General features: G+C 36.5%; 1 protein-coding gene across 1 annotated transcript in view; it reads left to right on the top strand.

Annotated features, from left to right (window-relative positions):
* The window catches only part of LOC133646012 (transmembrane protein 62-like), a 49,333-nt gene extending 42,407 nt beyond the window's left edge, over window positions 1-6,926 (top strand). Inside the window, exons 14-15 of the mRNA XM_062040951.1 lie at window positions 435-751; window positions 3,728-6,926. Of these exons, the coding sequence (XP_061896935.1) occupies window positions 435-749 (315 nt within the window). The 3' untranslated portion in view covers window positions 750-751; window positions 3,728-6,926. The remainder of the gene's footprint in view (window positions 1-434; window positions 752-3,727) is intronic.
* The last annotated feature ends 8,074 nt before the right edge of the window (window positions 6,927-15,000 follow it).

Genomic DNA, 15,000 nt, shown 5'->3' with positions numbered 1-15,000 from the left:
TAATAAACATATGTTTCATGTACACTAAGATTTTTTTGTTCAAATAAAGACAATAATGACATTTTTATTTAGAAAAGTATCGAAATACATTTTGGTACTGGTACTAAAATATTGGTATCAAGACAACTTTACTTTCAAGATGGTGCTTTGCTGGGCTTTTTTTCTTTGGCCTGTCTGCATCAACAAGGAAATTGTTGTTGTCGTTTCTGAAGCGGGTCATTGGTGCATGTCCCCTTTGGAAAAAACTGCATTTGTACAACTGTGACGAGACAGGATGATATCGTCTGAACAATGGAGCGCAGAGAAGGATTCAAACAATTTAAAGACAGAATCACGCTCAACAAGATGGCAACTCACAAACCTAAACTACTACGCTTGCCAAGTCTGAAGCAAAACTTCAAATAACGATTTGTTTTCCCTTTCCTGTCCTCTAGCTGCTCTTCTTCAACATGCCGCTCACCTTCTACCTGTGCTGGACCCTCCACCACCGTTGCCGCGGCAACACCTTCTGCTCCATGCTGCTGCGGCCGGGCTGCCGCTGGCGGAGCGCAGGTGTGCACCTGCTCATGCTGCTGCTGCTCACCTGGCAGGCCCACTCCTGCTACTTCCTGCTGGAGACCTACGGCCCTGTGGCCTTCTTCCTGTCGCCGGTGCGCATGTGGGCGCTCGGAATGGGCGTGCTGCTGGTCTACCGCGCCTGGACATGCCCCGCCCCTTTCCTGGGCAGCAAGAGCATGCCGCTGTCTTGACAGTAAGCCACACACACGCTTTCTCTCTCCCGCCATGTTTTATACAGCGCATGTTCAGTGTAATGCTGCAGTGAGCACACGTGTACACCAGGGGTGTCCAAACTTTTTCCACACTGAAAAATCCATGCACGCGGTGGCCATTTTGTTATTTTTCATTTTCCAAACCAATACAATTATCGTTTTTTTGTTTTGTTTTTTACCTTTAGGGCTCCCCTGAAGTTTGGTGCCAGGAAGAGTCTGTCATAAAAATGTTCAAAATAAGTCATACATTATTTTTTCCAACGCTTTAATCTGTAGATCAACTTCAGGTCTGTCCATCTAAAAAAAAATACAGTGGAAGATTTTACATGTAAACAAACTGTTGCGTCACAGTGCACACTATGGTGAGTTCAAGAACCGCCAAAATTAGTAGGACAAAACCATGTTCACCAAATACTGTCATACTCACAGGGAAGTGGGGAAGAAAAAGGCAAAAACAGCTGAAAATGTGAAAAAGGATGAAAATGATCAAATATCCCATAAGTCCTGGGAAGAGCCAAAATGACCAAAATGTCAAAAAGGATGACGCACAGGGAAGCCGGGAAGTAAAAGGAAAAAAGAAGCCAAAAGGCCAAAATGGTCAAAAATCCCGCCTGGGACTGAGTTCCACAAGCCCTGGGAGAGCAAAAATGTCAAACCGGTCAAAAAATCATTTTTTACTTGGAAAAAAAAAATCAGCTTTTCTCTGTCATTTTTCCAAGTACAAAAAGGAGAGAGACTAAACATCTTACCTACTTCCATTTTCTATTTAGAAAAAAATCAGCCTTTCTCTGAAAGGCATTTTGTTATTTTTCATTTTCCAAACCAATACAATATATTGTTTTTTTGGGGGTTTTTTTACCTTTAGGGCTCCCCTGTCATTTTTCCAAGTACAAAAAGGAGAGAGGCTAAACATCTTACCTACTTCCATTTTCTACTTAGAAATTTTTTATTTTTTTTTACCTTTAGGGCTCCCCTAAAGTTGGTGCCAGGAAGAGTCTGTCATAAAAATGTTCAAAATAAGTGATATATAATTTTTTTCAAACGCTTTAATCTGTAGATCAACTTCAGGTCTGTCCATCTAAAAAAAAAATACAGTGGAAGATTTTACATGTAAACAAACTGTTGCGTCACAGTGCACACTATGGTGAGTTCAAGAACTGCCAAAATTAGTAGGACAAAACGATGGTCACCAAATACTGTCATACTCACAGGGAAGCGGGGAAGAAAAAGGCAAAAACCGCCGAAAATGTGAAAAATGCCGAAAATGATCAAATATCCCATAAGTCCCGGGAAGAGCCAAAATGACCAAAATGTCAAAAAGGATGACGCACAGGGAAGCCGGGAAGTAAAAGGAAAAAAGGAGCCAAAAGGCTGAAAATGGTCAAAAATCCCTCCTGGGACTGAGTTCCACAAGCCCTGGGAGAGCAAAAATGTCAAACCGGTCAAAAAATAATTTTGTACTTGGAAACAAAAAATCAGCCTTTCTCTGTCATTTTTCCAAGTACAAAAAGGAGCGAGGCTAATAAACATCTTACCTACTTCCATTTTCTACTTAGAATTTTTTTTTTTACCTTTAGGGCTCCCCTGAAGTTTGGTGCCAGGAAGAGTCTGTCATAAAAATGTTCAAAATAAGTCATATATTATTTTTTCCAACGCTTTAATCCCTACATCAACTTCAGGTCTGTCCATCTAAAAAAAATACAGTGGAAGATTTTATATGTAAACAAACTGTTGCGTCACAGTGCACACTATGGTGAGTTCAAGAACCGCCGAAATTAGTAGGACAAAACCATGTTCACCAAATACTGTCACACTCACAGGGAAGCGGGGAAGAAAAAGGCAAAAACAGCCGAAAATGTGAAAAATGACGAAAATGATCAAATATCCCATAAGTCCCGGGAAGAGCCAAAATGACCAAAATGTCAAAAAGGATGATGCACAGGGAAGCCGGGAAGTAAAAGGAAAAAAGAAGCCAAAAGGCCGAAAATGGTCAAAAATCCCTCCTGGGACTGAGTTCCACAAGCCCTGGGAGAGCAAAAATGTCAAACCGGTCAAAAAATCATTTTGTACTTGGAAAAAAAAAATCAGCCTTTCTCTGTCATTTTTCCAAGTACAAAAAGGAGAGAGGCTAAACATCTTACCTACTTCCATTTTCTACTTAGAAAAAAAATCAGCCTTTCTCTGAAAGGCATTTTGTTATTTTTCATTTTCCAAACCAATACAATATATCTGGTTTTTTTTTCAAACGCTTTAATCTGTAGATCAACTTCAGGTCTGTCCATCTAGAAAAAAATACAGTGGAAGATTTTACATGTAAACAAACTGTTGCGTCACAGTGCACACTATGGTGAGTTCAAGAACCGCCGAAATTAGTAGGACAAAACGATGTTCACCAAATACTGTCACACTCACAGGGAAGCGGGGAAGAAAAAGGCAAAAACAGCCGAAAATGTGAAAAATGCCGAAAATTATCAAATATCCCATAAGTCCCGGGAAGAGCCAAAATGACCAAAATGTCAAAAAGGATGACAGGGAAGTCGGGAAGTAAAAGGAAAAAAGAAGCCAAAAGGCTGAAAATGGTCAAAAATCCCGCCTGGGACTGAGTTCCACAAGCCCTGGGAGAGCAAAAATGTCAAACCGGTCAAAAAATCATTTTGTACTTGGAAAAAAAAAATCAGCCTTTCTCTGTCATTTTTCCAAGTACAAAAAGGAGCGAGGCTAATAAACATCTTACCTACTTCGAGTAATAAAGAAAAAACTGCATGGCACTTTGAGTCAACATTGTTACATTTTCCACTTTTTTATCTTTCTTCGTCGTAGTGTTTTAAGAACGGGCCAATAAAAAATGAGCTGCAAATGTCCCCTGGGGGCCACACGTTGAACACCCCTGGTGCACACGCATTAAAAACCAACCATTGTCTTGTTTACATGAGCTTTAGCGCTTTCTCCCCTCCAAGTGTTGCCTTGGCCCGCCGCCGCCACCACCGCCGCCGCCACCACCTCGCCCGCCACTGCCAAAGGACGCGTGCAAGAAGCCCTGCTAGTGACAGCTGGACGTGCCAACAATCAATAAGAAGCTGGTTTACACTCTTCTCTCGCCTAACAATCACGCATCATATCCTCCCTCTCACGTGACCACGGCCAGACAGGATTCTCAGGAAGTCTCTGTAGGACATCTTTTATACTCCACAGTAGCTCCACTAAGAAAGCAGGAATATAAAGTAGAACGTGCGGTGGCTTGCAGAAAACAACAAAAGGTGAATGTGTTTTAGCTGTGAAATGAACCTCGATGCTGTTGTTTTTTTTTAATTTATGATGATCATTTAGTGTGATTCCACTCTTTATGCACTGGGGGGGGGGGGGGGTAAAGTATTCTAACATTGTGCAAAGTACTTCTAGTGGCCAAACTGTCTTTTCATACAATCATGTCTTTTTCATCCCAAACATAGCTTTTAAGAAGGAAATATGTGTGAAGTTGCACCTCCATCAAGGACACTATTACAAATAACAAAACATGTACGTTTGTTACATTTTCTGACTTTTGTCAAAATCTCCCAAAACATAGCCAACTTGTTTGTGCTACAATTTTTTACTCTATTAGGTTTTTTTTATGTTATTAACTAGAGATGTCCGATAATATCGGCCGGCCGATAAATGCTTTAAAATGTAATATCGGAAATTATCGGTATTGGTTTTTTTATTATCGGTATCGGGTTTTTTTTTTTTAAATTTTTTTTTTTTTTTTAATTAAATCAACATAAAAAACACAAGATACACTTACAATTAATGCACCAACCCAAAAAACCTCCCTCCCCCATTTACACTCATTCACACAAAAGGGTTGTTTCTTTCTGTTATTAATATTCTGGTTCCTACATTATATATCAATATATATCAATACAGTCTGCAAGGGATACAGTCCGTAAGCACACATGATTGTGCGTGCTGCTGCTCCACTAATAGTACTAACCTTTAACAGTTAATTTGACTCATTTTCATTCATTACTAGTTTCTATGTAACTGTTTTTATATTGTTTTACTTTCTTTTTTATTCAAGAAAATGTTTTTAATTTATTTATTTTATTTTATTAATAAAAAAAAAAAAAAGGACCTTATCTTCACCATACCTGGTTGTCCAAATTAGGCATAACAATGTGTTAATTCCACAACTGTATATATCAGTATCTGTATCGGTTGATATCGGTATCGGTAATTAAAGAGTTGGACAATATCGGAATATCGGATATCGGCAAAAAGCCATTATCGGACATCCCTATTATTAACATGTTATTATTCATAACCAGCCCAGACACCCGGTCAACATTCCCCCAAACTTGTCTAAACGTTTGTGCTACGATTTCGGATTTGTCTAACTATTATCGTTTGTATGTAATACTAACAGGTTACTTCAGGGGGCGGCAACCCAAAATGTTGAAAGAACCATATTGGACCACAAATACAAAAAAGTAATCTGTATGGAGCTGCAAAAAATAAAAAATACTTATATAAGTGTTATAATGATGGCAACACATGATGTAAGGAGCTAATTAGCTATATTAGCCTACCGTATTTTTTGGAGTATAAGTCGCTCTGGAGTATAAGTCGCACCCCCGGCCAAACTATGAAAAAAACTGTGACTTATAGTCCGAAAAATACAGTACGTCTTTATCATCCCAAACATAGCTTTTAAGAAAAAAAAAAATTTATTTATTTTTTTTTATTTAAAAATTTTTTTTTTTTTTTTTTTTTTAGAAAACAACAACATGAAAGAGTCTCACATGTCAAGGCAACTATTAAAAATAACAAAACATTTATGTTTGTTATGTTAAGTTGTTCTAAAATACATTTTCTGACTATTGTCCAAATCTCCCCAAACATAGCCCACTTGTTTAAATGTTATTAACGTGTTACTATTCATAACCAGCCCACACACCCGGTCAACATTCCCCCAAACTTGTCCAAACATTTGTGCTACAATTTTAGATTTTTCTAACTCCGGGGCCGGCAACCCAAAACGTTGAAAGAGCCATATTGGACCAAAAATACCAAAAAGTAATCTGTATGGAGCTGCAAAATAATAAAAAGACTTATAGAAGTGTTATAATGATGGCAACACATGATGTAAGTAGCTAGATTAGCCTACTATCAAAATGACTGTGTCGCATTTCATTTGTTTCTGTGTTGATGTTGAAATATAATATTTATTCTACACATTTTTACAACATTGGAAAACATTAGTAAAACTTCCCAGAGGGTGAGATAACTCCTGGAAATGACCAAAGGTAAAGATGTGTGTGTCCAAGTTAAAGGAAGCAGCAGGCTGTCTTCTTTTAGTACATTTATTACAATCTTTGGCAAGCTAGGTAATGTTTGCTGTGGTCTGGAACAACTATCGGACATGCAGCCAATATTACATACAGATAATTTGTCATTAAAAGTAAACTAAATACACAGAGGACATAAGTAAAGGGAATCAAATATAGCCACAAACGAGGCACAATGACGCAATATGTACATACAGCTAGCCTAAATAGCATGTTAGCATTGATTAGCTTGCAGTCATGCACTGACCAAACAGGCCTGATTAGCACTCCAACAAGTCAACGACATCAACAAAAGCTCACCTTTGTGCATTCATGCACAGCATAAAACGTTTGGTGAACAAAACGAGACAAAGGAGTGGAAGATTGTACATGTAAACAAACTGTTGCGTCACAGTCCACTCTACGGTGAGTTCAAGAACCGCCGAAATGAGTAGGACAAAAGGATGTCGACCAACAATTAAACTGTGGTAGTTCTAACAATTGGGAAGGTTTGTGTCATGTTTGTCCTCAAACATACAAAAAGAAACAAATTATTTCCCCCTTTTTTCCATTTTCAACCCTTTTTAAAAAATGCTCCAGGGAGCCACTAGGGCGGCACTAAAGAGTCGCATGAAAAAAAAAAAAAAGGGTGTTCAGCATGGTTAGAAAAATAGTGACAGAGAATAGAAAGAGGATGGACAATTCAACCCTTAACAAAGTATTGTACTTTCAAGTACAACAATGAGTAGGTGTGTGTGTGTGTGTGTGTGTGTGTGTGTGTGTGTGTGTGTGTGTGTGTGTGTGTGTGTGTGTGTGTGTGTGTGAATAAATGAACACTAAAATTCAAGTATTTCTTTTATATATATATATATATATATATATATAATAAAAAATAAAAAAAAAATAAAAAAATATATATATATAGAGCTAGAATTCACTGAAAGTCAAGTATTTATATATATATATATATATATATATATATATATATATATATATATATGTATATATATATATATATATATGTATATATATATATATATATATATATATATATATATATATATGTGTATATATATATATATATATATATATATATATATATATATATGTGTATATATATATATATATATATATATATATATATATATACACATATATATATATATATATATATATATATATATATATATATATATATATATATATATATATATATATATATATATATATATATATATATATATATATTAGAGTCGCATGCGGCTCGAGAGCCACGGGTTGCTGACACCCGAGTTAGACAACAAAATGTGCAGCACGAGCGCTTAGGACTGGTTTGGGGACATTTTGACAATGTTATGAATAATAAAAATGTTAACATAAAAAGTGTTGCAGCACAAACAAATGGCACAAGTTTGGGGAGAGTTTGACACGGCGCGCTGGTTATGAATAATAACTGATTCAACAACAAAAACTGTAATACTTAACAAAACAATAAGAAATTGCAGCACTAACAAATGTGACAAGGTGGGGGCTTGTTATGAATAACAAACACTAATAGACAAAACATTTTTGCAGCACAGCTGACACGTTTGGGGAGATTATGGATAACAAGACAGTAAGAACATAAAAACTAACAGTTAAACTATAATATTTGTAAAACACAAACAAATGTGACAGTTCCAGAGAGATTCACACAATGGGTTATGGTATAATTACACATTAATAATATATATTATAGATTTTATTTGTAAAAAGCACTTTCCATTGAGCAATCAACCTCAAAGTGCATTTAAAAAAAATAAAAAATAAAAAAAGATAATAAAATAAAAAATAGAACTAGCACGCATATATCTAATCTATTTTTAAGCCTTTTTTTTTAAAAAAGCATCTACAGTCTGTGGTGCCCTCAGGTGGTCAGGGAAGAGCGTTCCGCAGACTGGGAGCGGCGGAGCAGAACATTAACAAACACAATGGGGGTACGGTTTAATTACACGTAATTAATTAATGACAAATAACTTGACGAGTTTGGGGACGAGGTGACGGGGCTGGATGACATCACTTGTCAGGGAACATCTTCCAGAATTACTTCAAACTAGAGATGTCCGATAATATCGGTCTGCCGATAAATGCGTTAAAATGTAATATCGGAAATTATCGGTATCGGTTTTTTTATTATCAGTATTGTTTTTTTTAAAAATTTATTTATTTTTTATTATTAAATCCACATAAAACTAGAGATGTCCGATAATATCGGTCTGCCGATAAATGCGTTAAAATGTAATATCGGAAATGATCAGTATCGGTTTTTTTATTATCAGTATCGGTTTTTTTAAAAATTTATTTATTTTTTATTATTAAATCCACATAAAACTAGAGATGTCCGATAATATCGGTCTGCCGATAAATGCGTTAAAATGTAATATCGGAAATTATCAGTATCGGTTTTTTTATTATCAGTATCGGTTTTTTTTGTTTGTTTGTTTTTTTTTAATTATTAAATCCACATAAAACTAGAGATGTCCGATAATATCGGTCTGCCGATAAATGCGTTAAAATGTAATATCGGAAATTATCGGTATCGTTTTTTTTTATTATCAGTATCGGTTGTTTTTTTTTTTTTTAAATTAAATCCACATAAAAAACACAAGATTAGTGCACCAACCCAAAAAACCTCCCTCCCCCATTTACACTCATTCACACAAAAGGGTTGTTTCTTTCTGTTAGTAATATTCTGGTAGGTTCCTACATTATATATCAATATATATCAATACAGTCTGCAAGGGATACAGTCCGTAAGCACACATGATTGTGCGTGCTGCTGCTCCACTAATAGTACTAACCTTTAACAGTTAATTTTACTCATTTTCATTAATTACTAGTTTCTATGTAACTGTTTTTATATTGTTTTACTTTCTTTTTTATTCAAGAAAATGTTTTTAATTTATTTATCTTATTTTATTTGATTCATTTTTTTTTTTTAAAGTACCTTATCTTCACCATACCTGGTTGTCCAAATTAGGCATAATAATGTGTTAATTCCACGACTGCATATATCGGTGATATCGGTATCGGTAATTAAAGAGTTGGACAATATCGGCATATCGGCATAAAGCCATTATCGGACATCCCTACTTCAAACCCCTTTTACGACAAACGCAGCACAAAAGGAATGGCAGTGCTACTTGCGTATTTGCAATAATAAGGGGCGGCCACTTCACACGAGCGAGACTGTCAGGGCCACAACATTAGGTACACCTGCACAATCTAACGACAACTAATTTTGCTTGCATTCACGTCAGGATGTTTAAGGCCAACATATTGCCTCAGCATTATTCTGCACAGCTCCCCTAACCATGCTTGATCACGCCACTAGGGGGCACCACAAGTCACGTGCACATGATGATGATGATGATGATGAACACTGTCCACTCATTCAATATGTTCACACACATCACTGATGGCATTTATTACTGGAAAAAGGGAGAAACCACAGTTATGTTGTTTTTCAATTCATGGTTTATAGTGCTGTGGAATAAAAATGTTCTATACAAGATATTCCTGCTGAGTGTCCTTAGTCGCTTATTTTAATAATCTGCTTGCCCAGGTTTCCTCCTTCCATCATTGAGCAGAATGCAACTGCAAGACAAAACAATTCAGACAATTTTAGCAATCATTATAACGAGAATTTGCAATTTATGTGCGCAAGTCGGCGATACGCGTGAGCCGAACTGATCATGCTTGAGAGTCCAGGGCGAGTGGAGCGTGCGGATGTTGGAAGGATGACAAATGTCGGATTTGGAGAGGTTTGTGTATCCCCTCATTCATTTTAAATGGGGAGATTCCTGGTAATTTGGGTGATCAGGGTAATTTTTGTAACCGGGAAACGTGCTGGCTCGAATGTCCACGGTGAGTGGAGTGTGCGGGTGGCGGAATGGTTCAAGTCGGTCCAGAAATGTGGGATGTGTATATTTCACATTCTTTGTCAATGGGGGGGAAATTCTGGGAAAACCGGGAATTTGGGGAAAGGGAAAACATGTTTTGGGTTTGAAATATCAGAAGAGTAATGTGTGTGTGTGTGTGGAGGGTTGAAAGGCCGGAATCGGGTAAAAAAATTACGCAAAATAACTATGAATATGTCCATTCATTTGAAGGGGAATTTCCTAGAAATTTGGGAATTTCGGGAAAACCAGGAAATTTTGAAAATATATATAATACCACAATTGTCCTAGATGATATGAATGGGTTGGTGTTGGAATTTTTCAAAACGGTTGAAAAATGTTGGCATAGTAACAGTTTTTAACATTCGGAATTCCTGGAATTTGGGGAAAACTGGGAATTTGTACGAAAACAAAACAAGCTAAGAGGAATGTTTTGAAGGTGGAATGGTCAAAAATGGTTGAAAAATGTGGACTGTTAAAACCTTAAAAGGAAGAGGTGAAAACCGGGAATTACTGGAATTTTTCTGGAATTGTAAAATGGTAGTTTGATTGTCCAAGGTGAGTGTTTTGCGGAATGGTTTGAATTGGTTGAGAGTTATGGGCAAGTTGGAAAAATGGGCCATTCATTTTCAATGGGCACAATGACCCGGAAAACCAGGATTTCTGGGTAATCTGGGATATTTGGGGAAATGGAAAACATGTTTTGGGTTTGAAATATCAGAAGAGTAATGTGTGTGTGTGTGGAGGGTTGAAAGGTCGGAATCGGGTAAAAAATTACGCAAAATAACTATGAATATGTCCATTCATTTGATGGGGAATTTCCTAGAAATTTGGAAATTTCTGGAAAACCGGGAAATTTTGAAAATATATATAATACCACAATTGTCCTAGATGATATGAATGGGTTGGTGTTGGAATTTTTCAAAACGGTTGAAAAATGTTGGCATAGTAACAGTTTTTAACAGTCGGAATTCCTGGAATTTTGGGAAAACTGGGAATTTGTACGAAAACAAAACCAGCTAAGAGGAATGTTTTGAAGGTGGAATGGTCAAAAAACGGTTGTTAAAACCTTAAAGGAAGAAGTGAAAACCGGTAATTTAGGGAATTCCTGGAATTTTTCTGGAATTGTAAAATGGTAGTTTGATTGTCCAAGGTGAGTGTTTTGCTGAATGGTTTGAATTGGTTGAGAGTTATGGGCAAGTTGGAAAAATGGCTCATTCATTTTCAATGGGCACAATGACCTGGAAAACCAGAATTTCTGGGTAATCTGGGATATTTGGGGAAAGGGAAAACATGTTTTGGGTTTGAAATATCAGAAAAGTAATGTGTGTGTGTGGATGGTTGAAAGGTCGGAATCGGTAAAAAAATGACGCAAAATTTTTAGAATTGTAGAACTGTCCATTCATTTGAATGGGAATTTCCCAAATATTGGGTAATTTCAGGAAAACCGGGGATTTTTGAAAATATATATAATACCACAATTGTCCTAAATGATATGAATGGGTTGGTGTTGGAATTTTTCTAAACGGTTGAAAAATGTTGGCATCGTAACAGTTTTTAACAGTTGGAATTCCTGGAATTTTGGGAAAACTGGGAATTTGTACGAAAACAAAACAAGCTAAGAGGAATGTTTTGAAGGTGGAATGGTCAAAAATGGTTGAAAAATGTGGACTGTTAAAACCTTAAAAGGAAGAGGTGAAAACCGGGAATTCCTGGAATTTTTCTGGAATTGGAAAATGGTAGTTTGATTGTCCAAGGTGAGTGTTTTGCGGAATGGTTTGAATTGGTTGAGAGTTATGGGAATTGGGCAAGTTGGAAAAATAGCTCATTCATTTTCAATGGGCACAATGACCCGGAAAACCAGGATTTCTGGGTAATCTGGGATATTTGGGGAAATGGAAAACATGTTTCGGGTTTGAAATATCAGAAGAGTAATGTGTGTGTGGAGGGTTGAAAGGTCGGAATCGGGTAAAAAATTACGCAATAACTATGAATATGTCCATTCATTTGAAGGGGAATTTCCTAGAAATTTGGGAAAACCGGGAAATTTTGAAAATATATATATAATACCACAATTGTCCTGGATGATATGAATGGGTTGGTGTTGGAATTTTTCAAAACGGTTGAAAAATGTTGGCATAGTAACAGCTTTTAACATTTGGAATTCCTGGAATTTTGGGAAAACTGGGAATTTGTACGAAAACAAAACAAGCTAAGAGGAATGTTTTGAAGGTGGAATGGTCAAAAATGGTTGAAAAATGTGGACTGTTAAAACCTTAAAAGGAAGAGGTGAAAACCGGGAATTCCTGGAATTTTTCTGGAATTGGAAAATGGTAGTTTGATTGTCCAAGGTGAGTGTTTTGCTGAATGGTTTGAATTGGTTGAGAGTTATGGGCAAGTTGGAAAAATGGCTCATTCATTTTCAATGGGCACAATGACCTGGAAAACCAGAATTTCTGGGTAATCTGGGATATTTGGGGAAAGGGAAAACATGTTTTGGGTTTGAAATATCAGAAAAGTAATGTGTGTGTGTGGATGGTTGAAAGGTCGGAATCGGTAAAAAAATGACGCAAAATTTTTAGAATTGTAGAACTGTCCATTCATTTGAATGGGAATTTCCCAAATATTGGGTAATTTCAGGAAAACCGGGGATTTTTGAAAATATATATAATACCACAATTGTCCTAAATGATATGAATGGGTTGGTGTTGGAATTTTTCTAAACGGTTGAAAAATGTTGGCATCGTAACAGTTTTTAACAGTTGGAATTCCTGGAATTTTGGGAAAACTGGGAATTTGTACGAAAACAAAACAAGCTAAGAGGAATGTTTTGAAGGTGGAATGGTCAAAAATGGTTGAAAAATGTGGACTGTTAAAACCTTAAAAGGAAGAGGTGAAAACCGGGAATTCCTGGAATTTTTCTGGAATTGGAAAATGGTAGTTTGATTGTCCAAGGTGAGTGTTTTGCGGAATGGTTTGAATTGGTTGAGAGTTATGGGCAAGTTGGAAAAATGGCTATTCATTTTCAATGGGCACAATGACCCGGAAAACCAGGAATTCTGGGTAATCTGGGATATTTGGGGAAAGGGAAAACATGTTTTGGGTTTGAAATATCAGAAGAGTAATGTGTGTGTGTGGATGGTTGAAAGGTCGGAATCGGGTAAAAATTACGCAATAACTATGAATATGTCCATTCATTTGAATGAGAATTTCCTAGAAATTTGGGAATTTCAGGAAAACCGGAAAATATAATACCACAATTGTCCTAAATGATATGAATGGGTTGGTGTTGGAATTTTTCGAAATGGTTGAAAAATGTTGGCATAGTAACAGTTTTTAACAGTTGGAATTCCTGGAATTTTGGGAAAACTGGGAATTTGTACGAAAACAAAACAAGCTATGAGGAATGTTTTGAAGGTGGAATGGTCAAATACAGTTGGAAAATGTGCACTGTTAAAACCTTAAAGGAAGAGGTGAAAACCGGGAATTCTGGGAATTCCTGGAATTTTTCTGAAATTGGAAAATGGTAGTTTGATTGTCCAAGGTGAGTGTTTTGCGAATTGGTTTGAATTGGTTGAGAGTTATGGGAATTGTGCAAGTTGGAAAAATGGCTCATTCATTTTCAATGGGCACAATGACCCGGAAAACCAGGATTTCTGGGTAATCTGGGATATTTGTGGAAAGGGAAAACATGTTTTGGGTTTGAAATATCAGAAGAGTAATGTGTGTGTGTGTGTGGAGGGTTGAAAGGTCGGAATCGGGTAAAAATTACGCAAAATAACTATGAATATGTCCATTCATTTGAATGGGAATTTCCTAGAAATTTGGGAATTTCAGGAAAACCGGGGATTTTTGAAAATATATATAATACCACAATTGTCCTAGATGATATGAATGGGTTGGTGTTGGAATTTTTCGAAATGGTTGAAAAATGTTGGCATAGCAACAGTTTTTAACAGTTGGAATTCCTGGAATTTTGGGAAAACTGGGAATTTGTACGAAAACAAAACCAGCTAAGAGGAATGTTTTGAAGGTGGAATGGTCAAAAAACGGTTGGAAAATGTGCACTGTTAAAACCTTAAAGGAAGAGGTGAAAACCGGGAATTCCTGGAATTTTTCTGAAATTGGAAAATGGTAGTTTGATTGTCCAAGGTGAGTGTTTTGCGGAATGGTTTGAATTGGTTGAGAGTTATGGGCAGGTTGGAAAAATGGCTCATTCATTTTCAATGGGCACAATGACCTGGAAAACCAGGATTTCTGGGTAATCTGGGATATTTGGGGAAATGGAAAACATGTTTTGGGTTTGAAATATCAGAAGAGTAATGTGTGTGTGTGGAGGGTTGAAAGGTCGGAATCGGGTAAAAATTACGCAAAATTTGCGGAATTGTAGAACTATGAATATGTCCATTCATTTGAATGGGAATATCCTGGGCATTTCGGGAAAACCGGGAAATTTTGAAAATATATATAATACCACAATTGTCCGAGATGATATGAATGGGTTGGTGTTGGAATTTTTCAAAATGGTTGAAAAATGTTGGCATAGTAACAGTTTTTAACAGTCGGAATTCCTGGAATTTTGGAAAAACTGGGAATTTGTACGAAAACAAAACCAGCTAAGAGGAATGTTTTGAAGGTGGAATGGTCAAAAACGGTTGGAAAATGTGCACTGTTAAAACCTTAAATGAAAAGGTAAAAATTCCTGGAAATTTCCTGGAATTGGAAAATGGTAGTTTGATTGTCCAAGGTGAGAGTTTTGCTGAATGGTTTGAATTGGTTGAGAAATATGGGAATTGTGCAAGTTGGTTTTCAATGGGCAAAATGTCCCAGAAAGCCAGGAATTCTGGGTAATCTGTGAATAATAATAATAATAATAATAATAATAATAGTAGATGATTATTTGGTGTAGAATGTACAACATTCACACACATAACAACAAACTTGAAGGCCATACCTCCCATATTTTCAATGCCATTCTCCACGGTTTCC

The sequence above is a fragment of the Entelurus aequoreus genome, linkage group LG03, assembly GCF_033978785.1.
Source record: "Entelurus aequoreus isolate RoL-2023_Sb linkage group LG03, RoL_Eaeq_v1.1, whole genome shotgun sequence".
Lineage (NCBI taxonomy): Eukaryota > Metazoa > Chordata > Actinopteri > Syngnathiformes > Syngnathidae > Entelurus > Entelurus aequoreus.
This window is presented reverse-complemented; position numbering and strand designations above follow the sequence as displayed.